The sequence below is a fragment of the Panthera leo genome, chromosome B3, assembly GCF_018350215.1.
Source record: "Panthera leo isolate Ple1 chromosome B3, P.leo_Ple1_pat1.1, whole genome shotgun sequence".
Taxonomy (NCBI): domain Eukaryota; kingdom Metazoa; phylum Chordata; class Mammalia; order Carnivora; family Felidae; genus Panthera; species Panthera leo.
In genome coordinates, this window is record NC_056684.1 from 5,500,701 (window position 1) to 5,525,991 (window position 25,291).

General features: G+C 54.0%; 3 protein-coding genes across 11 annotated transcripts in view; 1 reads left to right on the plus strand and 2 right to left on the minus strand.

The window, feature by feature from the left end:
- Positions 1 to 1,740: 1,740 nt before the first annotated feature.
- GDPGP1 (GDP-D-glucose phosphorylase 1) lies at positions 1,741 to 12,144 on the minus strand. 7 transcript variants are annotated; one of them, XM_042940974.1, is made up of 4 exons: positions 11,721 to 12,143; positions 11,407 to 11,482; positions 5,037 to 5,093; positions 1,741 to 3,889 (listed from the first exon to the last, which is right to left on the minus strand). In XM_042940974.1, the coding sequence occupies exon 4, from the start codon at positions 3,878 to 3,880 to the stop codon at positions 2,720 to 2,722; it is 1,161 nt and encodes a 386-aa protein (XP_042796908.1). In that variant the 5' UTR covers positions 3,881 to 3,889; positions 5,037 to 5,093; positions 11,407 to 11,482; positions 11,721 to 12,143; the 3' UTR covers positions 1,741 to 2,719. The 7 variants fall into 7 exon arrangements, 5 of the variants coding, with proteins under 5 accessions (XP_042796908.1, XP_042796909.1, XP_042796907.1 ...); XM_042940975.1 differs by lacking the exon at positions 5,037 to 5,093 and having other exon boundaries at positions 11,353 to 11,482; positions 11,721 to 12,144; XM_042940973.1 differs by lacking the exon at positions 5,037 to 5,093.
- A 20-nt stretch (positions 12,145 to 12,164) lies between these two features.
- On the plus strand, positions 12,165 to 15,972 carry CIB1 (calcium and integrin binding 1). Its single transcript, XM_042940978.1, has 7 exons — positions 12,165 to 12,457; positions 12,587 to 12,621; positions 13,630 to 13,738; positions 14,868 to 15,018; positions 15,165 to 15,283; positions 15,360 to 15,448; positions 15,715 to 15,972. Exons 1-7 carry the CDS (start codon positions 12,407 to 12,409, stop codon positions 15,734 to 15,736), a joined length of 576 nt encoding a protein of 191 aa, XP_042796912.1. The 5' UTR covers positions 12,165 to 12,406; the 3' UTR covers positions 15,737 to 15,972.
- Positions 15,973 to 17,460: 1,488 nt separating this feature from the next.
- SEMA4B (semaphorin 4B) overlaps positions 17,461 to 25,291 on the minus strand; it is a 39,747-nt gene continuing 31,916 nt past the window's right edge. For all 3 annotated transcript variants that reach the window (XM_042940981.1, XM_042940980.1, XM_042940979.1), the window contains 9 exons: positions 24,946 to 25,059; positions 24,659 to 24,810; positions 23,405 to 23,586; positions 23,116 to 23,266; positions 22,000 to 22,210; positions 21,803 to 21,918; positions 21,374 to 21,540; positions 19,363 to 19,448; positions 17,461 to 19,137 (listed from right to left, as the gene is read on the minus strand). In XM_042940981.1, the coding sequence (XP_042796915.1) occupies positions 18,395 to 19,137; positions 19,363 to 19,448; positions 21,374 to 21,540; positions 21,803 to 21,918; positions 22,000 to 22,210; positions 23,116 to 23,266; positions 23,405 to 23,586; positions 24,659 to 24,810; positions 24,946 to 25,059 (1,922 nt within the window). In that variant the 3' untranslated portion in view covers positions 17,461 to 18,394. The remainder of the gene's footprint in view (positions 19,138 to 19,362; positions 19,449 to 21,373; positions 21,541 to 21,802; positions 21,919 to 21,999; positions 22,211 to 23,115; positions 23,267 to 23,404; positions 23,587 to 24,658; positions 24,811 to 24,945; positions 25,060 to 25,291) is intronic.

Genomic DNA, 25,291 nt, shown 5'->3' on the forward strand with positions numbered 1-25,291 from the left:
CCGAGGCCATCTTGCTCCCGCGCGCTGAAGCCCTGTCGCCGGCGCTGGCGGGCGAGGTGCGGGCCGCCTGCGGCCTCGGGGGGGCCCGGCCTCCGCGGCCGCCGACGGGGCGCATCGGCTGGGACGTGGAGTCCTTCCGCTTCCGCGCCGATTGACGCGCGCCCCACCCCAGGCTATCTCGAGCCCGCGGGCCGAGCCCGGAGCTTGGTTTAACTCTGTGCTCGGGAAAAGTACCTGCTGGCCTTCCCTGAGCTTTAGTAAGCGTGTGTCGCGCCGTCCCCGCCCTCCGGAGGGGCGGCCGTGCTTAGTGCCCACCCTGGCGGGCTGAGCCAGCTCCGCCGAGTGACAGAACGGCCTCCTCCTCGAGGCGCTCCTTCACTGCTCTTCCTGGCGTCCTCACGCTGACTTCTGCTCGCCACCCCCACCGAACCCAGTCCAACTTGTCACTGTAAGGCTGTCCCGTGTGCCTAAATCTGGGGGACACTTCAGTCTCCTTCCCTTAGAGAGACGTGGACATTTTCTGAATGACACATTTCTTGCTGTTCCTTCAGCACAGAATATTCTATTACTCTCTTCTTGAAATGATTTGGAGGCTCTTGGCTTCCAGGACTATCATTTTTTCTCATTCTTTCCAAATATTTAGCGTTCCAGGCACTATTCTAGGACTTGAACGTGTCTTGCCTGAATTGCCACCAGGCAGCACCTTTTCTTTTCTTTGAGAAAGAATCAGAGAAGGGACAGAGAGAGGGAGACACAAATCCCAAACGGCTTCTCACTGTCAGTGCAGAGCCCCACGCGGGGCTCAAACTCAAGAACTGAGATCATGACCTGAGGGGGAGATCAAGAATCCATGCTCAACGGACTGACCAACCACGCAGCAACCTCTTAATCGGATAATCGGACTCCCAATTGTTCTCCCCCCCCCCCCTCCCCGCCGCCACCTCACATCCATCGTTCCAGCTTAAGTGTTCTTGCTAAAATGCAAATTTGTTACTCCCCAGTTTAAAACTCTTCAAGGTTTCCCATTAGATCAAATCCCCAACCCCTTCATTACACAGGTCATCAAAAAACAAGCAGAGGTGGAAGTCCTGGGCTGGACCATCCCTTCCTATCTATGGTGCGCACAAAGCCCAGGGCCGAGTACAAAGTGGCCCCTAAGTGTTCCACACTTAAGCTGAGAAAAAGCTTCTAAGTCCCTTCCCTGACAATTCATGAACTCCATAAAACAGCTGAGAAGTACCGCCATAAAGAAACCTGTTTGACTTTCTCCCCCCTTCTCAAGGAAAAACTTGGTTTGGCCTGAGGAGGCATTCCTCCGAACAGCAGTCCTGGGGGAAAACCCTGGTATTTGGGCGCATCACCTGGGACACAAAATCCACTGCGCTAACGGTCATCTGTACTTCCTTCAGACTGGGCAAGCAAAGCAAGGTGGCGCTCTTGGAGTTTGCACAGGCAAAGGCTTGCAGAAAGAAGCAGAAGCTAAAATTACGGCAAGGTGCTAAAAAGAGGAAGCCGACCCAAATTCTATAGGAATTTAAATGTTAAACATGTAATATTTAAATTTAAATGTTAAACAGTTCTTTCACAAAATTAAAAAAATATATATATATTTATTTATTTAGAGACAGTGAGTGAGCAGGGGAGAGGCAGAGAGAGAGGAGGGACAGAGGACCCGAAAGGTGCTCTGTGCTGACAACAGACAGCCCGACGTGTGGCTCAAACTCACGAACTGTGAGATCATGACTTGAGCTGAAGTCAGACGCTTAACTGACTGAGCCCCCTAGGCGCCCCTAAACTGTTCTTCTTACGAACTTTTACTTGTACATATTCTGCCTTATCTCAATGAGACTTCATAACATCTTTTGGGATATAAAACACCTAAAGTTCTACGTAAAAATTTCATACAGGCCTGAACAGAGGAAGCCAACTATCCAGGGACGTGAACCTCAGCTCAGCGCCTGTCAACTGTTAAGGATGACACCGTTAAGGGAGCAGTTGCCTAGAGAGGGAGTCACAAGGGCACAACCTGGGCTTCTGGCACCTGACCGCCCATGCTACAGTCCCCACTCTAGTACTTGAGAGCTATCTGGCCTTGGGCAAGTTGCAAAACCTGTCAGCCTCCAGCTCCTCATCTGTTAAGTGTTAGGCCGTACTCAAGTTGTGAGGACAATTTGTGATGTAGATGAGGAATATTCAACTCAGGGCTGAGGGCTGGAGGAAAATTCAAGGGTGGCCCGGGAGGGGAAGGTGCTGTAAGCAGGGCCAAACAGACGGGAGGGATGAAGAAATGATAACCAGTGGGGGGGCGGGCGACGGGAGAATAAGCAGAGAGGCGAGAGCAGAGGAAACGGGGGCACAGTGCCAGAGGCACATGAACTATCACTCTGCCAAGACGTGACCGGAAGGGAAAAGTCCAGATACAAAGTCAGGAGTACGGAACTCTTGCGCATACTCCCTTCTCAGTGACAGGTTTGACATCCCTGCGGCTTGTCCAAGACGGAAGGTGAGAAGCAGATCCATGCACGAAGGCTCATTTGTTCGATCTATTCTAACGTTTCTTCTCTTTAAAGAGGCCACTTGTCAATTCTTTACCCGTCCCCTTAGGCTGAGACAGGTAAGGAGGCAGTCACAGAAATGCCCAAACGACCCCTGTGGACCCTGTGGACGGCTTTCTGGAAAGGGACTTAGACCGGGTAGAAGATAAATACTTCCGGAAGGATTACTGCTCGTCCTGGGCCATCAAGGCCACTAGCGCTGCCTGGACCTCTTCTGCCTGGGCGGGGGGCAGCAGACAGTCTTGAATGAGGGCCAGAGCAGCCGCCTCTGTCAGACTGCTGAAATCCTGGGACGTCTTGACAGGCAGGTGCCCGGCCAGCTCACAGAGGGCAACATTGAACGCCTCGCCTTCCTTTACCCCAAAACTGGACTTCCGGGCCCACAGAATCACTCGGACCCCCGTGAGAGCCGAGGAGGGTGATGTCTTTCCGGGTGGGGCCCCCCGGGTCACAAACAAATTATGGGCGATCTCGCGGTCGGTCAGATAGTCGGTGGCCCGACATACCCTGCCTATCAAGGCTTCCAAGTCAGGCCCCGGCCCGCTAGTGTAAAAGAGGAAGCCGGGCGCTGGGACGGCCTGGAGGAGGTGCAGATGCCCCCCGGGGTCCAGGGGCTCGCTCGGTGCTCCCTCCACAGGCAGTCTGTGGGCCAGGTAATACCCGTGCAGGTGGAGGTGGTTCACTGAGGCCAAGCCACCCAGGCTGTTGAAGCCGACGCGGAAGCCTGGGTGGGAGCTCAGCAGCACGGCCTCGACCCCGGCCCGCAGCGCACCGGGCAGCAGGCGCTGGGGGAGCCCACGGGTGGGCTCGGGCACCAGCAGCACGTGGCCCCACTCCAAGGGGCTGACGTTGATCATTACGAGGATGTCCTCTTGCTGGAGAGCGCCTGGCAGATGGGGCTCCCGGAGCAGACGGAAGAGGACTTCTCCCGGCCGGATCTTGGTGAAGTTAAACAGTGCAGGGTCAAACGCCTGCTTCACACTACTGATGCTCTGGGGGCGCCTCCTCTGCGCACCTCGCTCCACGTTCAGCTGAGCCACAAAACCCACGGCACCGGGGAGGGTTTGGGTCTGCAGCTCCCCCAGGCGGTAGCGGAACAGCCCCAGCTCCACCCGCTGCCTCCAGGCGGAGCAGAGCACAGAATCGAAGCGAGAAGGCGGTACGGAGTCCTCGGGGAGGCCGGGCGCGACCCTCGGCCACTGAATCCCTTCCAGCACCAGCTCCTCCTGCCCGTAGACAAAGTCAGGAATGCCACGCCCTTCCCAGTCCTTACTGTTCGGAGGCAGCAGATAGGAAGTCTCGTGTGAATCGTGTGGAACAGCCATGGGGCTGACCTGTAACAGTCATAAGAGGTGAAAGATACATGATGCTAACCCATCTCCAGAGGTTGTATTTTTATTTTCAAAGAAATTTCACTTTTTGTTCTGAATACAAAACTAATAGATGCCTTTGGGAAAAGATGTTGAAAACACGAAATCACTCATGATTCCATCGCCTACACGTTAGCATTCATTTTTGCTGCATTAAAATATACACGTTCTTTCTAAAAGTTACGTATATTGAATAAACTTTCTCCCTCCCCCCCCCCCTTTTTTATGTTTCTTTTGTTTTTTATTTTTGAGAGAGAGAGACAGAGTATGAGCAAGGGACGGGCCAAGAGAGAGAGGGAGACACAGAACCTGAAGCAGGCTCCAGGCTCTGAGCACAGAGCCTGACGTGGGGCTCTAACTCACAAACTGCGAGATCATGACCTGACCCCATGTAGGAGGCTTAACCAACCGAGCCAGCCAGGTGCCCCTCTCTTTCTCTCTTTCAAGTCCCAATGTGGGGGTTGGACTCACGACCCTGAGATCAAGAGTCAGATGTTAACTGACTCAGCCACCCAAGCGTCTTGTCAACTTTCTTGAGTAGAGAAGCAAACAGAGCTAAAATACAACACTTGATTCCAACACCTGGGGGGAAAAAATCACCATGTACATTCAGCCCTATTTTCATATATAGATGAACTTCGATTTTTAACCAATCTTAATTATACATATAGGTTCTTGCTAATTTCATACCTGTTGCAATGAACATCCTGTGTATCTGTTTCCAGACATGTTTTTATTTTCCTTTAAGATAAAATCACAATAAACTACCAGGTCAGAGTAGGCCCGTGCATGGCTCAGGCTTTTGACACATACTCTATCAAAGGGCCCAACAGAAAACTGAAACAGCGTTCTTTTGTATAAGAATGGCCAAGGTTTCAAAGCTGACCACTCCTTTGACGAGAACAGCCTTTCCACCGTTCAGTAGTGATTCCAAATGGCCACGCAGAGAGCCATTGGGTGTGGACGTGCGTAAGCACCAGGGTCCATCCTTCAAGGGGGGGAATGCATGGTTGTCTCCCATCTCCCACGTGGCCCTTGGAGCCCTGTGGACCCAGGTGTCCGGGAGAAGGGCCTGCTGTTGGCTCAGACAGGACCTCACAAGGAGGCTTACCTCAGTAGAGTTGCTTCAGCTCAAGTTTGGGCTTCCTCAGCTCTTCCAGTCCAGAAACTTCATATTAATGAAACAGAAAGGAAACATTAAAAAACATACAAAATCACATACCAAAGGTCTAGTTCAGGGGCGCCAGGGTGGCTCAGTCAGGTGTCTGACTCCTGATTGCGGCTCAGGTCATGATCTCACAGTTCAAGGGCTCTGAGCTGATCCAGAGAACCTGCTTGGGATTCTTTCTCTGCCCTTTTCCCGCTCACAGATGCACACGTGCACTCTCTCTCTCTCTCTCAAAATAAATAAATAAACTTAAAAAAAAAGTCAAGCTTAATAGGTCTAGAATTTCAATTTTGTAGATGAGAAAGTTGAAATCTACCCCAGAAACCAAGAGCATACTTCACACACTGTATGTTAGGCAATTTGACAATTAAAAAAAAGAAATGGCTAAGATGGTAAATCTTATGCCGTTACCACAATAACAAGTCTTTTTTTTTTTAAGTTGATTTCTTTACTTTGAGAGAGAGAAACATAGCAGAGCCTGAAATGAGGCTAGAACCCATGAACTGTGAGATCATGACCTGAGGTGAAATTAAGAGGCAGAAGGTTAACCAACTGAGCCCCCCAGGCCTCCCACCACAATAACAAATCTTTTTTTTTAATTTTAAAAAGTAATTTCCATTAAAATTTTTTTCTTTAATGTTTATTTATTTGAGAGAAGGAGAGAGAGAGAGAGAGAGAGAGCAAGAGAGAGAGAGAGAGCGCATGAGCAGGGAAGGGGCAGAGAGAGAGAGGGAGACACAGTTTGAAGCAGGCTCCAGGCTCTGACCTGTCAGCGCAGAGCCCGATGAGGGGTTCAAACTCATGGACCACAAGATCATGACCTGAGCCGAAGTCGGACACTCAACCGACTGAGCCACCCAGGCGCCCCCGTTTTAATTTATTTTTGAAAGAGAGAATGAGCGGGGGAGGCGCAGAGAGAGAGGGGGACAAAGGACCCTAAGTGGGCCTCCAGTTCACGAACCATGAGATCACGACCTGAGCCCAAGTCAAACGCCACCCAGGTGCCCCTGGAGCATGTGATTCTTGATCCTGGGGTTGTAAGTTTGAGCCCCACGTGGAGTGTAGAGATTACAACTCAAAGTAGAGGCTCAAACAGGTATTTGTACACCTGTGTTCACAGCAGCATTTTTCACAGCAGCCAAAGGCAGAAACCACCCAAGGGTCCGCTGACAGATGAAAGGCTAAACAAAACGTGGTACATTCACACAGTGGAGGATTATTGAGTCTTACAAAGGAAGGAGATGCTGGCACACGTCACAACATGGATGAACCTGGAGGACGTCACGGTCAGTGAAATAAGCCAGGAATAAAAGGATGAACACTACCATATGATCCCATGTATATTAAGTACTGAGAGCAGTCAAATTCATAGAGACAGAAAGTAGAATGGTGGCTGTCAGGGGCCGGGAGAGGGAAGAGGGAGGTTTTTTGTTGTTTAATGGTACAGAGTTTCACTGTTGCAAGATGAAAAGAGTCAATAATGCGGTATATTTAACACTACCGTACGATACACTTAGAAACAGTTAAGACATCGGGGCACCTGTGGGGCTCAGTCGGTTGAGTGTCTGACTTTGGCTCAGGTCATGATCTCAGGGTTCATGGGTTAGAGCCCCGCATCAGGCTCTGTGCTGACAGCTCAGAGCCTAGAGTCTGCTTCGGATCCTGTCTCCCTCTCTCTCTGCCCCTCCCTTGCTTGCACTCTGTCTTTCTCTCTCAAAAATAGAAATAAAAAAAACCAAAAAACATTAAAAAAATAGTCAAGATGTGAAATTTTATGCGTATTTTGCCACAATTAAAAATAATCTTAAGTGAGTCTCAGAAGAGATTTAAGAAATCCAATACTTTGCTATTTGTTTGAGCTATACTTAAGACTATTCGCTTACTCTCTCCTTCAGTCATTTATTCAGGGTCAACGGCCACCTCACACCCACTCCCGATATTCTGGGGGCACCTCTTCCACGCACCTGCTCCATGTTCAGCTGAGCCACAAAATCCAACTATTTAAAGTAACCACTACAGGGGCACCTGAGCGGCTCAGCTGGTTAAGTGTCCAACTCTTGATCTCAGCTCAGGTCTTGATCTCAGGGTCCTGAGTTCAAGCCCAGTGTTGGGCTGCACGCTGGGCACGAAGCCTACCTAAAAAAAAAAAAAAAAAAGTAACTGCTACATATGAGGCAATGAGGACATAGGAGCAAATAAGGTACAAAGGGTCCCTATTGTCATAGAATTTATATCCTGTGGTAGAGTCAGACAACAAGCACAATGAACACGGTGATAGTATTCTGTGGGAAATAAACATGATACAAGAGACAGTAACCAAAAGGTGGGATCAGGGCATCGGACTTCAATAATAGGGCAGGGCTCAGCTCTTGGAGGTGACAGCAGAGTGAAGACACGCAGAATGAGAAAAACCCTGCAATGAAGAGTCGAGGAAAGTGTATTCTAGGAAAGGAAATAGCAAGTCCAAGGTCCTGAGTCAGGCAGGTGCTTGGTCTATTCAAGAGCAGAAAGGAAGCCACTATTAACTAGAACATGGCTAACAGGTTAACTAGCACATGGCCGACAGGAGGAAAGTGTATTCTAGGAAAGGACAATAGCAAGTCCAAGGTCCTGAGTCAGGCAGGTACTTGGTCTATTCAAGAGCAGAAAGGAAGCCACTATTAACTAGAGCATGGCCAACAGGTGGTGGTGGTGGTGGTGGTGGTGGTAGAATGAGGCTGGAGAGGAAGGCAGGGGCCAGATTAGCTGTAGGGCCTTATGCATCATGGTCAGGAGCTTGGGTTTTATTCTAAATGGAAAAAGAAATCCCTGGGAGGTTCTAGGCAGAAGGACCATCCGATACTTTATAAACCTTTTTCCCAAATGCTGTGGGGGAAGTGGATGCAGGGGAGCAAAGCGGAAGGGGACCATTCGGGAGGCGACTCTGACGGCCAGGTGGGCGAAGAGGCAGACTGGCTGGCACAGGTGGCAACAGAAGGAGAGGAGCAGGGGATATGGCCCTGCCTGCAGGGCCCAACCAACAGGGCCCGCGGACAGGCTGGCTAGGGGCACTGAGGCACGGGGAAGACGTAGGAGGGACCTAGCTTCAGGGACAAGGTACACTGCAGTGGCATTTACAGAGCTGGTGGAGCTGATGGTGGGGTGGGGGGTGGGCACAGGCTGATTAGAAAGCGGGAGGACTGAAGAGGAGGAGCCCAGGAGGAACCTGGGCATCCGAGACATGGTGTAGACAGCTGACAGTCAAACCTGGAGGTCAAGGGTAAGGTGTGGACGAGATACAAATTTGGAATAACATGTAAAGCCAGGGGCTAGGACAAAGGACCCAGGGCTAAGATGACACCAGAGGGCTAAAAATACAAGTAAAGATATACTGATCAGTTGAATCAATAGAAAATGCGTTTGGTCATATTTATACTAAAGTGAACCAGTAGGCAAAAAGCATTATGGACGAATAAAGAAGAATAATTTAGAGTGATCAATCAGTAGTGAGCGTGTGACAGGATCAAACCTTTACAGGAAAACCAGGAGAAAGGGGACACCGGTTGCACGTCTATCTTGCGCCAGGCACGTTCTAAGTTTTCTCTAGTGACCTGGACGAGTCTGTGAGGTGGGTATCATCCTGGGACAAAGGTGACAGATTAGGTTTTACAGGCTGACGAGGTGCTTGAATTCCAGCCCTAGCATTCACTAGGAATGTGACCTTGAGCCCCGAGAATGAAGTCCATTTCCTCACCGCGGGCTCTGGGCTCTCAAGCCTCAGCTGTGCCTCTCTCGCTCACACCTCTCTCTGCTCCTCACTCTTACTGGACTTGTTCCTGCTCAGGGCCTTGGTGTCTTCTGTGCTTCCTGCCTACAACACCCTTTTCCCAGATTTTCTTCACATGGCTGGCTTTTTCAGGTCTCAGATCAAATGTCACTGCCTCAGAGAAAGCTTGTGTGGCCATCCTATCTAATGTCCCAAGGGAAATAGGAAGAAAGAAATAGTATTATAAGCAGGGAAACAAATGTCCTGGAAAACAACCACAACAACAACAACAAAAAAATGGAATTCAAATCCATGAGTTAGTAGTTATGAACATAACTTTAAAAAATTTTTTTAATTTTTTTTAAAATTTAGAGACAGAGCATGAGCAGGGTAGGGACAGAGACAGAGGGAGACACAGAATCTGAAGCAGGCTCCAGGCTCCGAGCTGTCAGCACGGAGCCCGATGTGGGGCCAGAACGCACAGACTGTGAGATCATGACCTGAGCTGAAGTCGGATGCCCAACCGACTGAGCCACCCAGGTGCCCCTGAACATAACTTAAAAAAAAAAAAAAAAAGATTCAACTAAGGGGAGCCTGGTGGTTCAGCTCAGGTCATGATCCCAAGGTCATGAGATCCAGCCCTGCATCGGGCTCTGTGCTGGGTGTGGAGCTTAAGATTGTCTCTTTCTTGGGGCCCCTGGGTGGCTCAGTCAGTTAAGCATCTGACTTGGGCTCAGGTCACGATCTCACGGTTTGTGAGTTCGAGCCCCATGTCGGGCTCTGTGCTGACAGCTCCGAGCCTGGAGCCTGCTTCGGATTCTGTGTCTCCCTCTCCCTCTGCCCCTCCCCCACTTGTGCTCTGTCTCTCTTTCTCTCAAAAATAAATAAAGCATATAAAAAATTGTTTAAAAAAAGATTCTTTCTCTCTCATAAATAAGTAAATAAATAAAATAATTTCACAGGAAACACTAGAAGCTACTTTTTTAAAAATTTATATTTTGAGAGAGACAGAGAGAGAGAGAGAGAGAGAGCACGTACGCGCGTGCAAGCAGGGGAAGGGCAGAGAGATGGGGGGACGAGGATCCAAACTGGGTTCCTCACTGACAGGCTGATGGTAGCAAGCCCAATGTGGGGCTTGAACTCACGAACCACGAGATCATGAGCTGAGCCAAGAAGTCGGACTTTCAACCGAGCCACCCAGGCGCCCCTAGAAGCTATTGTTAAAAGCATATCAGCAACTCAGGTTTTACACTGTTTCAAGAGTTGATCAGGCAAGGCAGGACGGTATGCTAACCAGGCTCAGAATGCCTATTTAATAACTTACAATGAGAAACGTGCCAAACGGCACAAAATGTTCATATTGGCTAATCAGTATAGTCCCTCCTCTGTATAAAAATGTACCAGGAAGCAATATTATAATCAGAAGGCTGTTCAAGGAAGGGCTTAGCACCAAGTGAGGTGGCTGGGAGATCTATGTCACTGATGGTCACCACGGCACAGGGCCTATTTCCACATCTTCACTGTGAAGAGATAGTCTCACCATGAAGTCCAGGGACTGGCCTTGGCTGGCCAGTGCTCCCTCCCCTCAGTCTAGTACAGGAGACACTATGACAGCTTCCTGTTTCCTGTCTATCCTTTTACTACCCAAAGATGAATCCTTTTTTTTTTTTAAATTTTTTCAACGTTTATTCATTTTTGAGATACAGAGAGAGAGAGAGAGAGAGAGAGAGACAGAGCATGAGTGGGAGAGGGGCAGAGATGGAGGGAGACACAGAATCCGAAGAGCACTCCAGGTTCTGAGCTGTCAGCACAGAGCCCAATGCAGGGCTCGAACTCACAGACTGCGAGACCATGACCTGAATTGAAGTCGGGACGCTTAATGGACTGAGCCACCTAGGTGCCCGAAAAATCCTTTCTTGCACAGGAAGAGCCAGCCTACTGTCAGGATGATCAGGTTGGGACTGGGCTACACTCCACTCACCTCGACTGGTTTTGGTGTTCTCACTGCTCTGCAGCCCCCCGCTTCTTGGAAGAGAACATTTCCACAACGGTGGGACTCACATGCTGATACAGTGAGTCTTACTAAAGTCACTCTCAGATAGATGAAGGCCTTATTCAGTGCTGGGGAAGTCATCACTCAGCAACATTTACTCAACAACTGCCACCTCTCAGATCCTGCAGATCGCAATTCTCCTAGCTCTTCACGCGGCTTACAGACAAGTAAGCCAAGTCAACGTAAACTGCACTGGGGATTCTCTAAGTATAAGATTCCTAACCTAGTCTAGGGAAGCAGGAAAGGCTTCCCTGAGGCTAAGACGGAAGAGGAACTGAGAGCCCAGAAAGCCAAGAGAAAGGGACAGAGGCTGAAGTCAGATTTCAGAGGGTCCTAGACTGGTTTTTAATCATTAGTTTTAAGCTGAAATCAACATGATCAGGCTTAGACTTCACAAAGATCAGCAAGCAGAATAAATCAGGAGAGGCAAGAACGAATTCCAACAAGTGTGTCAATTATACCTCAATAAAGCTGAAAACTCCCACCTCCTCCTCTCAGGAACCTGTAATCCTCACCTTCTGGACTAGTGTAGGTTCGTTCATGCATGCATGCATCCAATTCGTTGAACCCTTCTACGTGCCAAGCGTTTTCCTAGAGATTGAGAGGGGGACAAGAGCAAACAGGTCACCCTCGGTCCTTGCCGCCTCTGGAAGCGACGTGGGTCAGAAGAGAGCACGTCGGCTGGAGTAAGCAGTATGGCCATGGAGAGCCGTGAAAAGAGACTTAGACTGGGGTGACCTCTTTCAAAATGGAGCTTAGACAAGTCACGGACCCCACCCCCCTCCCCCGCACCAGACCTGTTCTCCCCATTTGTAAAATGGGAACCTACCCTGCAGGGCCCTTGTGAAAATCGAAGATCACTAAGCACGGCTCCCGGCACTCTGCGTACAGCCTCAGTGGGCCGCAAGGTTCTGTGATTTCTGGAGGTGGCATGCGGGCTGCAACACGTGCGGCGAGGGCACAGTGGTACGAGCTGAATGAAAGAGCCCTCGCCGAGCGGATGCTTGGCCGGCAGCCTTCGGCCACGTAGCGATTCTCGAGGTTTCCCGGATATCCAGGCACCAGGTACTTCCCTGATGCCCCTACCGGACCGCGCCCAAAGCCTCCGCCATCACCGACTGCAGTCGAACCGGACGCAACGCGACACTCGCCGCAAACTCCTATCCTAGCCATGGCGAAGCCGTGGCGTGCCGAACGCATGCGCAGTCCGCACGCCCGCGCGCGGCGGGCCCCGCCCCGTCCGCTTCAGAGGCGGGGCCGTGCGGGCTGGGTTCCGCCCCCGGAGCCTCCGGCCCCGCTCCGGGCCCCGCCTCCACCTAGCCGCGGACCTCCCGAACCGGGCCCGCTGAGCCCGGCCGGGAGCGCCTGGGCGCTTTAAGGAGGGGGCGGACCCGGGGGCGGTGGCCCCAGGAGCGGTTGCCGCGGGAACGGGGCGGTGACGCGGCCCGAGGGCGGAAGTGAAAAAGTTGCCGGCGCCCCGAGACGAGTTGGCAGAGTTCTGCGTGCGGCGCGGCGATGGGGGGCTCGGGCAGTCGCCTGTCCAAGGAGCTGCTGGCTGAGTACCAGGTGCGCGGGACGCCGGTCCCCGGGGAGTTTGCGCGCGGGCCTGCGCTGCGGAGCGGGGTCCCGGGGCGGGCGGTAGGGCGGGCGCGGCCTCCGGGAGGCCCGCTGAACCCCTCTCGTTTTGCTTTCCAGGACTTGACGTTCCTGACCAAGCAGGAGATCCTCCTGTAAGTGCCGTCTCGAACCTCAGCTCCCGGATCTTCTAGAGCTCTGTCCACAGACGAGTTTAACCAAGGGTCCCCCAGGGGGAGGGACGGGGCCCGCGGCCGAGCAGGTGCCCGCGCCTCGGCCGCGAGCCGTCCCCGCCGGCTCGGGGGCCCCCGATGCGCACCGCAGAGCCACCTCGAAGCCTCCGCCCGGGCTGGGCGCTCCGGGGCCTGCGCTCCGCTGGCTCCTGTGTTATCGAACTTCCTGCCCCAGCCCGGCGGGGGCTCGGCGGACTTCGCCTACCGGGAGCCCGGCCCCTCGTAACTCGACCTGAATGTACACAGTAACCGTTAACGCTTACTGAGCACTCGTCGTGCGCCAGCAACTGTGCGAAGTGCTTGCCTATATTACCTAATTCAATCCTTCGGAGGGAGGTGCGGGGACAATGAATCGGGTTTCCGAAAAGTTTGTTTACTTGCCTAAGAGTACGCTCCAAGTGAGAGGATTTGAATTCGGGCTGGAAACCCCTTCCTAGCCGTGTGCCGGCTTTTTGTGGTGAAGGCGCTTGAGTGAGGCGATTCCTTGGCTTCTCTCGGCAAAAATAATCCCAGTGGGAAGGAGCTGGGGGCGGAGGAAGAGATCGTTTAGGTAGCTGCTAACATGGAAGGCTTTGAGGAGCTGGAGATCCCTGGAGTGAAATGAAAGTGAGGTTTCGACTTTACTCTTTTCTCACTGTTTTTCAGGGCCAACTGCTGGCTCCTTCTGCACCCTCTCCATCCCTCTGGGAGCTCTAGAGCCAGTCCCAGTACAGTGCCTGGCACACAGTAGGCCCTCAGTAAATACCCATTGCATGAATGGACTCCCAGCCTGTAGTCTTGTGACATATCTCCCTTTGGCTTATGCCTGATGGCCGAGAAGCTCTGTGTATGTGGCTTAGCTTGTCACCTGGTTTACAATGGGTCGCAAGGCAAGGAGTAGGGATGTGATACACAGGCAGGTTTGCCAACGGGTTCCTCTCCTTCTGCCAGAGCCCACAGGCGGTTTTGTGAGCTGCTTCCCCCGGAGCACCGGAGCACGGAGGAGTCACTGCAGACACGAGTGTCCCTGGAGCAGATCCTCAGCCTTCCAGAGCTCAAGGTGCCAGTCCCCCACCCTGCCTCTGCTATTCATCTCGAGATCATGTGGTCACTAGTCCCCATTCTGGTCTTTCCTCCATTTAGTCCCAATTTCCTGGGGACAAGGGCTTTATCAAAATCACCCAGTGGAATTCACTAGAATGGTGTTTTTCAAACTGGGATTCTTGGACATATTATTGGAGAGTCAAGTAAGTTTTGTCCTTTATTATATTTTTAAATTTTATTATTTGTTAATGTTTATTCATTTTTGAGAGAGAGACAGATAGAGTATGAGCGGGGCAGGGGGGCGGGGGGGCAGAGGGAGAGCAAGTCACGGAATCCAAAGCAGGCTCCAGGCTCTGAGCTGTCAGCACAGAACCTGATGCGGGGCTCGAACCCATGGACTGTGAGATCATGACCTGGGCCGAAGTTGGCCGCTTAACCCACTCAGCCACCCAGGCACCCCTAAGTTTTGTCCTTTAAAAGGAGTTGAGAGGCGCCTGGGTGGCTCGTTTGGTTTAGTGTCCGCTCTTGATTTTGGCTCAGGTCATCTCACAATCTGTGAGTTCAAGCCCTGCATCGGGCTCTGTCCTGACAGTGCAGAGCCTGCTTGGGATTCTCTCTCTCTCCCTCTCTCTCTCTGTCCCTCCCCTGTTCTAGCTTTGTCTGTCTGTCTCTCTCTCTCAAAATAAATAAGCCTAAAAATAATAATAAATAAATAAAAGGAGTTAAGTTACTGTATTAAAGTTTGAGAAGCTCTATTCCAGAGGCCAAATGCCTCTCCACAGGGTTGCTGTGAAAATTTTTAGGCAAAGGGCCTGGCCTGGTGCCTGTAACACAGTGAGTGTTCAAGTAAACGTGTTTTATAGTAACCAGCCCATCTTGTTCTCTGCTTAGGATGCTTTCATCTTCCTTCTCTGCCCCTAGGCCTGCTGTTGGGTCAAACTGACTCGGTTACAGAGCCGTCCCTGTCCCTTCCTCAGTCACTTGGCTCTCCCACCCTCCATGCTGGCCCCAAAACACTGAGCATGCTCTCCCGTGAGCCCAAGCTCATGGTACCGTGACCTGCTCCCTCCAGTTCCTGGCAGGGTTTGAGGAGTGTGTGACCTGGGCTACATCCCATGGCGTTCACAGAAGGCTCTCTTGCCTAGGCCAACCCCTTCAAGGAGCGAATCTGCAGAGTCTTCTCCACATCGCCAGCGAGGGACAGCCTGAGCTTCGAGGACTTCCTGGACCTCCTCAGTGTGTTCAGTGACACAGCGACTCCAGACCTCAAGTCCCACTATGCCTTCCGCATCTTCGGTGAGGGCCAGGAGCAGCCTGGCGGGACACGGCCTGCTCCCACATGGTCCTGGTGGGGGTGTTCCTGCTCGGGAGCCGGGGGTCTCTGTGGAGCCTTGGAGCTCACGCTGACCACATTCTTTCTGGCTTCCTGCGTCCGTCCATAGACTTCGATGATGATGGAACCCTGAACCGAGAAGACCTGAGCCAGCTCGTGAACTGCCTCACGGGCCCGGGCGACGACACGCGGCTTAGTGCTTCAGAGATGAAACAACTCATTGACAACGTGAGTAGCCAGGCCGGGCCGGGCCAGGGAGCGGGAGGGGAGGGCTAGGACTTGGCCTGAAGCTGTCCTTTCCCAGATCCTGGAAGAGTCCGACATCGATCGGGATGGCACCATCAACCTCTCAGAGTTCCAGCACGTCATCTCCCGCTCACCAGACTTCGCCAGGTATGAGGGTCACGGTCCCCCTGCGTTCTGGTTACCCCTGGGTCCCCGCCTGCTGCAGCTGGGCCTGGGATGTTGGGATGGGAGGTGGCAGCCAGGCTGAGAAGGCCCCAGTTCCTCTCAGCGTCTCAGGGCAGCTCTTCCAAAGGGGACGGACAGACGTGGGTCAGCCCGTTCCAAAGGGTCTTAGGGAAGATGTGGGTAAGTTTGGGGTTAGTGTCTCCCCTCCTCTTCCAGCAGAAAACCTGAGCCACTCTTTTCTTGTTCAGCTCCTTTAAGATTGTCCTGTGACAGGAACCACAGCCATGTGTCCCAGCAAGCACCCTGCCCAAGAGCCTTTCCACTGCTGAGCTATGGCCAAGGTCATGCCTGTGTTGCCAGGGCCGGCCGAGCTGGCCTAGCCCAGAGCTGGCACTGTGCAGTCCTGCTCCAGGCAGGGGAAGGCCCTCCATGGCAGGGCCTCTCCTGTCACTGTCATCGCTCTATTTGTGTTCTACTAATCTATAATAAAGGTGTAGATGTTTTGACCCTTTGCGTGATACTAGAAACACAGGTATGGGACAGAACTGGACTTCCAGGAACCTTTGGTCATACTGGGAACAACAGGATTTAAAGGGCCAGTGGGGGGGGGGGGGAGGGCGGGGCTGGGTGGCTCAGTCGGTTGAGCTTTCGACTTCAGCTCAGGTCATGATCTCGCATTTCATGGGTTCGAGCCCCACATCGGGCTCTGTGCAGAGCCTGGAGCCTGCTTCAGATTTTGTCTCCCTCTCTCTCTGCCCCTCCTCTGCTCTCTCTCTCAAAAATAAACAGACATGAAAAAAAAGTTTTTTAAAGGGGCAGGAGGAAGTGAGACTGTAGCTCGCCTGGCCCACCCCCCACTGAGGGTGTGAGTATAAAGGGTAGCAGGACAGATGGAACCCCTCTATGTCCTCATGGTGGTGGTGGTTACATGAATTTCTACACGTGTGAGAATTTACACAACTGTGTGCCAAAAGAAAAAAATCATCAGTTTTGCTGTATGATCGTTCAAAAAATAAAATTTTGGGGCGCCTGGGTGGCTCCATCGGTTAAGCGTCCGACTTCGGCTCAGGTCATGATCTCACGGTTCATGAGTTCCAGCCCCGCATCGGGCTCTGTGCTGGCAGCTCGGAGCCTGGAGCCTGCTTCGGATTCTGTGTCTCCCTCTCTCTCTGCCCTTCCCCCACTCGCACTCTTTCTCTCTCAAAAATAAAATGTTAAAATTTTTTTACACAAAAAAAAAAATCATAAAAAAAATTTTGAAAACTAAGAAAATGACAAAACCCCTGATCCCCTGTGCTGTCACCCTGAATGGACTGGGGAAGGTGCAGAGTAAAGGGGCTGAGGGAAAGCAAATGAGTTCCTTGCCCCCAACCCATCAGGGCATTACACTTCCCACCTTAAGGACCACACTCCACTGAGAGATGGAGTTAGCCAGGCCAGGCTGGTTCTGGCCCACTAGCCCCTGGAACCAGGAGGTTCAGAACCTCTCAGAACTCAGAGAACTAGACCAACCTCAAAAAATAACAGTCCTTTGGGGTGCCTGGGTGGAGTGTCCCGACTCTCCATTTTGGCTCAGGTTATGATCTTGCAGTTCGTGAGTTCGAGCCCTGCATCAGGCTCTGCACTGACAGGGCAGAACCTGCTTAGGATTCTCTCTCTGTCCCTCTCCTTCTTGTGTGCATGTGTGCATGCTCTCTCTCTCCCTCTCTCTCAAAATAAACAAACATTTAAAAAAAAAAAAAAAAAAAGTAGGATCCCCTGGGTGGCTCAGGTCATGAGCCAGGTCATGATCTCACCGTTCATGAGTCTGAGCCCGAGTCGTGCTCTGTGCTGACAGCTCAGAGCCTGGAGCCTGTTTTGGATTCTGTGTCTCCCTCTCTCTCTGCCCCTCCCCCCTCACACTCTTGTCTCTCTCAAAAAATAAATAATAAACATTAAAAAAAATGTTTTTTAAGTCACAGTCCTTTAAGAGGAAAGGCCATGATTGTTTCTATTCTTTAGATTTTATTTAAAAAAAGAAAAAAAAAAAAGTAAAGTGCATCTCATTAAAAAAAAATATAAAACCCACATAAACTCAGGGCCCCCGTGTTGGGCAGTGTCCATATACCTTAGAATGGGGGCAGGCAAGTACAGGGGATGGACTCTGGGGAGGACTAGGTCTAGGGGGGAGTCTGGGGTGGATGTGGGGAAAAGGGACACAGGTTTGCAGGCTGGGGTGGAGGAAGGCAGGCTTCTGAGAGAAACGCGTCCATCGTCACAAACTCTCTCCCGGACTCGCGCTGCCCCCTCTCACACGTGGCCACAGCCTGATACAGGCTGGAAAGGTCCAGCAGGTGAGCCGGAGCCCAGGGCCTTGGGAGGGCTGCGGGGGCGGTGTGGCCCCCCCCTTCCCCCCCCGGTCCCTGAGGTGATGGGATGATGGCTGTAATGGGCCGGCCAGCCGTCGAGGCGGGACGCACGGAGCCCGAGCCGGCCCTTGCCTCGGCAGAGACCAGGGGCAGCCGGTGGCGGCAGGCTAAGGCAGAAGGTGGAAGAGGCAGCCGGTGGGGGTGCCCAGCTCTGTCTCAGACAACCACTTTGGGCGAATTCCCACGCCTCCGAGGCTGAGGCTGCGCGGAGGGGCTGCGTGAGCGCCTGGGGCTCCGGGCTGTCTCCTCCTCACTCCTGTTTCACATTTTCCGTTGTTTAAACAAAGGGCTCAGTTTACACAGGGAGCGCTCTTCTGTCCATCGAGGCAGGCCCCCATCTTCAGCTGGGACCTCCAGGGCCGCGGCTGTGGGTCGGAGGGGGCCTCGCTACGTGGCCCGCTCCATCGCTCCCGAGGCTCGGGCGCCACAGTTGTGTTCCGCGAGAAGCGGAGGCCCGGCTGACCCCCTCCGAGCACTCACGGCCTCTGAAGCCAAGGTGGACTCCTCTAGAAGTCAGCTCTCACACCACGGAGTCCCGGATCTCAGAGCCCAGGCGGACCCGGGGCCGGGGGCACACCGGGGACACCTCCACAAAGCTGTCCTGGATGCTGAGCGGCCTCTTCTCGGACTCCGTGAAGACGCGGGGCCCCGGGGGGCTGTCTGACAGGGCCTGGTAGCCTCGGTGGTCGAGAGGGGTGCTAGGGGGGCCTACGCCGTTAAGCGGCCGGGTCTCAGGTGGCAGCGCCGTAGGGCGGGTCTTGGGGTGCACACTGGCACACTCCCCCTGCTTCAGGAAGACTTTCATGCCACCCCGGTGCCGGTAGAGGAAGAATAAAATCAGGAGCACCACAGCGAACACGAAGAGCGCGCACATCACCAGGAACTCGGTCCAGTAGGACTTGTCCGCACCCCAGCTGGCCTTGCCACCGGCCGGCGCGCTCACCCGTGACGTGCTGATGACGACAGGCACGCCGCCGCTCCGGTCTGCTCGGTCCGCGATCAGGTCCTCTACTACCTTTGGGCAGTAATTGGCCACCAGCTGCCAGAAGCCCTCCTCCAGCGACCAGCACTGGAACACCCCCAGTTCCTGCTGGCTGCCCACCAGCAGCAGGTCCCCAGTAGGCAACACGCGGCAGGAGGCCGAGGCATTGACAGGGGCCCCGTCGTGGAGCCAGAGCCGGGTGGCCAGGTTGGAGAGGAGGGGGCAGGCCAACGTGTTCACCGTGTTGGGCTGAAACTGGACCCGCTCACACGGCTTCTCACCTACAGACAGAAGACGCACGGCGTGAGGGGGGGCCCGGCATCCACGGTGGCCCCGAGCTCACCCGCCTCTCCCTGGACTGTGATCCTTGTACCATGATGGAAAACTCGGGGGACTCTGAGTCTGGGACGTGGACTGAAGGAAGGGCATTTATACCCACCGTTGCCTGCAAAAGGCTTCTCAGCGGACTTGGCCCCCACCTCTCCAGCTCAGACAGGGCAGTTTACCTGTTAGTACAGGAGCCGGAAACCGGGCTGAGGATGTGTTGCAGAGGCCCCTGGCGTTCGCCCCCTCAATGTCCTGGATCCACGGCCTGGGGACCAAGAGACAGTCTGGGATAAGCCAGGAAACCACTGTGAGCCTGCATCGCCTCCCCCCTCCCCCCTCAGTGCAGCCAGGCCGTCACGTGGCCCTGCAGACCCAGGCCTGGCCAAGGGCCTAGGGGGGCTCAGGGACCACCAGGACCAAAGCAGGAGTAAAAAGGCAGCTTCCCCATGCTGATTCCCCACCTGCAGGTTCTGAGCCAGCACCTCCTCTGTTTATACATTATTTATTCTAAATACAAGTTACTGTCACACTCCCCTGAATTACAAAAGCAATATGAGCTTTTAGAAAACATCTGGAAGGACCGCCGGATCTATATGCATGGATCTGTCTAAATGCACATGCACTGACTTGTTTAATAAAACGTAATAAAAAATAAAAGTCCTTTTTTCTAACCTGTTACAAAAATTTTTAATGGTTTTATTTATTTTTGAGAGACAGAGACAGAGCATGAGTGGGGGAGGGGCAGAGGGAGAGGGAGACACAGAATCTGAAACAGGCTCCAGGCTCCGAGCCGTCAGCACAGAGCCCGACACGGGGCTTGAACTCGCAAACCTTCAAATCATGACCTGAGCCGAAGTTGGACGCTTAGCTGACTGAGCCACCCAGAAGCCCCTTAAAAGTCATTCTTGATACACTCAGAAAACCTAAAACTCAACCAAGTACAAAGGCTGAAAACACTACGGAAGTCACACACAATCCACCATCTGGTAACCGTGATGGGGAGTATTTGTGGTGCATCCTTCCAGGTGGACGTATGTGTACTTGTACGTGATTCTCTGAAATATAAAACCGGCACCGGGTCTCCATGTGTGTGAAGCAAGGTCACTACAAGGGGGACAGATTCCATCTTTATTTAAAATACATGTAGGGGCACCTGGGTGGCTCAGTTAAGAGCCAGACTTTGGCTCAGGTCATGATCTCGGGTTCGTGGGTTCAAGTCCCATGTTGGGGTCTGTGCTGACAGCTCGGAGTCCGGAGCCTGCTTCGGATTCTGTGTCTCCCTCTCTCTCTGCCCCTCCCTCACTCATGCTCTGTCTCTGTCTCTCTCAAAGATAAACATTAAAACATTAAAAAAATAATAAAAAATAAAATAAAATAAAATAAAAAAATAAAAAAATATAAATAAATAAAAAATAAAATAAGTAAAATAAAATAAAATATAAAATTAAAATAAAATAAAATAAAATAAAATAAAATAAAATACATGTATTTTGGAGCGCCTGGGTGACTCGGTTGGTTGGGTGTCTGACTGCGGCTCAGATCATGATCTCACAGTTTGTTGAGGTTGAGGCCCACGTTGGGGGCTCTGTGCTGACAGCTCGGAGTCTGGGGCCTGCTTCGGATTCTATCTTCCTCTCTCTCTCTGCCCCTCCCCCACTAGCGCTCTCTCTTGCCCTCGCTCTCTCCCTCCCCCCTGCTCTTAAAAAAACATTAAAAAAATTAAAATAAATAAAACACATGTATTTGTATTTTACATATATATAGGAAAGTCTGGGAGGCTAGATTTCCATCAAAATCTCACTGGGCTTCTCTCTAGGTGGTGGGATTAGCGACAGTTTTTATTTTGTTTACGCTTCTCTCCACTTTTAGGTTTTCTGTATGAACATTTTACAACCTGACTTAGTTCTCTTGAAAGCCATTTTTAATGGGTTTTGTTAACGGATTGTCGCGTAGCCCTTATTTTTTGTTAAAGAAAAATTCGCACGCTAATTTTTCATTGCTGCGACACTTCACACTACCGAATGGGTAAGGCAAACGTAATTTCTTGCCTGAGCCAGAACCCTTTTGAGAGTCAGAAGGGAAATGTTTAAAAAAAAAGAAAAAAAAAGAAGGGCCTGTGGAAGGTGCTCTGAGGCCAAGGGCACAGGACGGGCAAGTGGGACAATGGGAAGGGCCTGCAGACGCTCTCACCTGGAGGCCGCCTCAGGGTGGTAGAGGCTGACGTGTCTGCAGCTGGAACCGCTCCAAGCACAGTAGGGGTCCCGGGCGAGGACACAGTCCCCACAGCTCTGGTACAGGCTGCAGTTGGCCACAGGCACCTGGACAACGCCTGAGTGGGAGGCAGCGTAGAGCAGTCCCTGCACAGACACGGGGCGGGGGGTGAGAGGCGGGCGCGGGCGGCCGGGGCCACCTCGCACGGCTGCACCTGGCTCGCGTGCCCACCAGAGCCACTCCCCAGGGGGCCTCCTCTTACGCCCCCGGGCACCCCACTTTCCGTTGGCTCATGCCACGAGACTGGAACTTTCCATCCTGCGGGCGCCAGGGAGAAGCTGGCTGGGGCCCGCTTATCGGTAACGAGGGGCACCCGGGCGTGCTCCCCGGGCTCCTCCGCCAGCTCACCCTGCTGGCGTCCAGCAGCAGGTTCTGCACGGGCTGTCCTGGCGAGAAGATCTGGAGCTCCTCGACGATGTGCACCCTGGGGCCCACGCCCACCGCTTTGTGCAGCCGGCCATCGCCTGGAACACGGACAGCGCTCAGGCCCACAGCCCCACAGCCGCGTCCCCCGAGCCCGAGCCCGCCCCGCCGCGGGCACTTACCGGTGCCCAGGAAGAGCACGTCGTAGGTGTGGTGCAGGCCGGACACGCGGTGCACGGCCACGCGCTGGTAGCGGGCGCGGGGCTGCAGCAGCAGCAGGCGGCTGCGGACCTGCCCGTCCATCAGGAAGTGGTCCTTGAGGAAGTTCAGCACACGGTCTGGGAGTTGCAGGGACGAGCTGATCTTCCTCTCCCGGGCACTGTCGGTGATGCACTGAAGGAGAAGGCGGCGGCGTGAGGCCGGTGCCGCTTAGAGCGGCCAGCAGGGCGGGAACCGCGTGGCCGCCGCCAGGATTGCCGGGCCCTGCCCCCGCGGTGGACGGCAGGGCCACCCGCCCGCCCCGCAGACGCCACTGCACGTCACCCGCGGTGCCGCAGGGAGCCAGCACACCGATCGGGAGGCCCCGGGGCGAAGCCTGGGTGTGGGGCACCCAGGGGCCCTGGCCGGCAGGGCTCCCCTCCCTGCCCAGGCCCCTCGCCCTCCCCCAGGCCTCAGGAAGCATGCCACGCTTCTGCTGCTTCAGCAACATTTCACCGGTGCCGGAAGGAAGCCTAGGCTAACCAGGGTCTCCTAGTGCGGGGGGCATGAAGGTGCCCTCCCAGGGCCCCAGGTGCCCACGACGGTGACAGCTCGGGGACGCCCTCCCTTGGCTCCGCTTCCTCCTCTAGCTTTCCTATTCCCTCACGGTGCTTCCTGAATCACCTCCCTTATGAACCCCCGGCACTCAAATCCCTGTTTCAAGGTCCAATGGCAATAGGCTGCCATTATGGGCAGCCTATTAAGCTGGATGCAAAGAAGGACGATATCCCCACGGCCGGGCCGCTCGTCACTCAACAGCCAGAGGAGGAGCTCACAGCTGGGCAGGGGAGAGACGCGGGTGCAGGGACAATGGCAGAAGCGTGCACTAAGTGTCCCGATGGGCACACACCTGCTCACCCTAGATAGGGCTACGGCATTCCAGCATTCGTAGCCACGTGTAACCCAGTAAGACAAGCAGGCCTGGCTTTTGTCCCCACGTTCAAGAAGAGAAAACAGGCTCAGGGAAGCCCAAGGAGCCCAGCACGGTGTGGGGACCTTTGTCATCCGCACCCCACCCGGGTGCAGAGAGCAGCACTTACCGCTCCGGGCCGGGGTGTGGGCACTGGGTGGGTCACAGTGTACCACTGCTGTGTCTCCCGGTTCACCTCCTTGTACAGGCCGTTGAAGGCCTTCTGCACGTCTTTCATGGTGAAGACACAGATGGCGGAGCCCTCCGTGGTCCCCCTGTGCCTACCGTGGAAATGGCTGGGTTCACCCAGGAGCCCCGGGGCTCCGCATGAGGCCGGCTTAGCCCCAAGGCCGGCTTGGGGCCCCAGTCCCGTCACCCCCCAGCCGTCCCATCTCTGGTTAGGTCCCCGGGGGCCGCACCACTGGGATGTGAAGACCCCATAGAAGAGGGTGTCCCGCCAGTCCTGGGGGCTGGGGCTCAGCGTGAAGACGTCCTGCAGCACGTTGAACGGGAAGCCGTCGTCGGGCCGCGAGCAGAGGAGCTGGGCCTTGAGGAAGGACGTCCAGCGTTGCTGCAGGACCCGCTCGCCGCCCTCGTCACCCTGGGGGAGGGGGAGAGACACTGGGCTCAGCCTGGGCGGGGGCTGGGAGGCAGGGGGAGGCTGGTGCCCCTTGCGGCCCCTCCCCGGTGGTGGTGGTAGCTGACCCAGACCCTGGGAAGGGCAAGCGACGGCTGGGGCCGAGTTCCATTTAAAAGCAAGAAGCGGGGCGCCCGGGGGACTCAGTCGGTTGAGCGTCCGACTTCGGCTCAGGGCGTGATCCTGAGGTTCGTGAGTTCGAGCAACGCACAGGGGCTCTGCGCTGACAAGTGCGGAGCCTGCTTGGGATTCTCCCTCTCTCCCTCCCCCACTCGTGCTGTCTCTCTGTCTCAAATAAAGAAACTTTAAATATACAAAATAAATAAATCAAATCAAGAGGACTTGAGGGCAATGTCCAGGAGGCCGGCCGAGTAAAGGACAGTTCCCTCACTGTGGAACAGCCAGAAACAGAGAGGGGTCTGCCTACACGCAGGGAAAGAGGTCACGATTCCCAGCAAACACCTAAATACCCGCATTACAGAACTCTTGCTTTGTAAGCGGTGTTTTAATAATGCAAATATGTATATATTTACGCATATACAAAAAAAGATTCCCAAGGGGCGTTCTAAAACATTAACAGCGTGGTCGCTTGTGGTGAGGCAGCAGGGTTCTAACACTAACCCAGTCCACATCTAGTTGTTGCGTACCACGCTCCTGAGAGCTTTCTGTGGATGGATTTTACCCACGCAACATCACTGAACAGACGAGGACGCTGACTGAGAGGGCACGGGACTTGCCCAAGGTCACAGGACCCAGTGGGGTTTGAACCGAGGCAGCCTGGTTTGAGACTATGCTCTGGATCGCGATGGTCCACTGCCTCTTCACCTTGTAAGTGACTGTTGTGCACACTTTTCTGTATTTCCACGTTTTCTTAAATAGGAAAAAAAACATTAAGAGCTATTCTCATTTAAAAGGAGAGAGAGGAAAGCAGTTAGCCAAGCTGTTCCTCCTGGAGGACAGGAGATGCCATCTCCTGGCGTTTCCTGATCCTGTACCCGAGGAGCCTTTGGGGTCTCCGGGGCGGCCCGTCCCTCACCTTGCAGATGCGGGCGATGCGGGACACGATGGTGTTCTCAAAAAACTCAAACTCCTGGCCAGTCTCGCTGAAGAAGAAGTAGATCTTGTCATCGTCCCCTTGCAAACTGCCCAGGCTCTCGGGAACGTAGGCTGAGGCCACAAACGCTGGGTCTGGGGGCCGACGGGGAGCACGGAGTCAGCCCGGGCATCGCGGACAGGCGGGAGAGTGTTCTCGGCCCTGCAGGGAGAGCGCGCCCCTCCCTGGGCTCCGGGGACTGCCCACCGGGTGCGTGGGGAGGACTTCACCTTGGAGCCAGTTGAGGGAGCTCTCGGTCTTGGTCGGGCGGAGGCTCTGGCTCCGGGAGATGGCGGGGTCATTGCCTTGGAAGCTGCTGACTGTTCCGGTGTACAGCTCACCGTCTGCCAAGAGAACGTTCCCATGGGAATGGCCCCTCGGCACGGCCCCTTCTGCCCGCTCAGGGCCCGGAGTGACCCCAGCACCGCCCACCACGCCTGAGGTGGACAGGGAAGAGAGCGGCAACCGGGAACAGCCAAAGCAAGGGCAGCCGAGGGTCGCCCCGTGCCCCCTGGGAATCAGCATGGCGTGAACCCACCAGCTCAGGCCTGGGGTCCCGCCCCCGCCCACCCCCCC

Excerpts from the sequence above, each read along its gene's own strand:
- CIB1 (XM_042940978.1), top strand. The coding sequence starts at position 12,407 with ATGGGGGGCTCGGGCAGTCGCCTGTCCAAGGAGCTGCTGGCTGAGTAC. Across the intron at positions 13,739-14,867 it reads TCAGCCTTCCAGAGCTCAAG|GCCAACCCCTTCAAGGAGCG; the intron begins GTGCCAGTCCCC and ends TCTCTTGCCTAG. Across the intron at positions 15,019-15,164 it reads CTATGCCTTCCGCATCTTCG|ACTTCGATGATGATGGAACC; the intron begins GTGAGGGCCAGG and ends GTCCGTCCATAG.
- GDPGP1 (XM_042940973.1), bottom strand. The coding sequence starts at position 11,445 with ATGCATGCATGCATGAACGAACCTACACTAGTCCAGAAG. Across the intron at positions 3,890-11,406 it reads AACCTACACTAGTCCAGAAG|GTCAGCCCCATGGCTGTTCC; the intron begins GTGAGGATTACA and ends TGACTGTTACAG.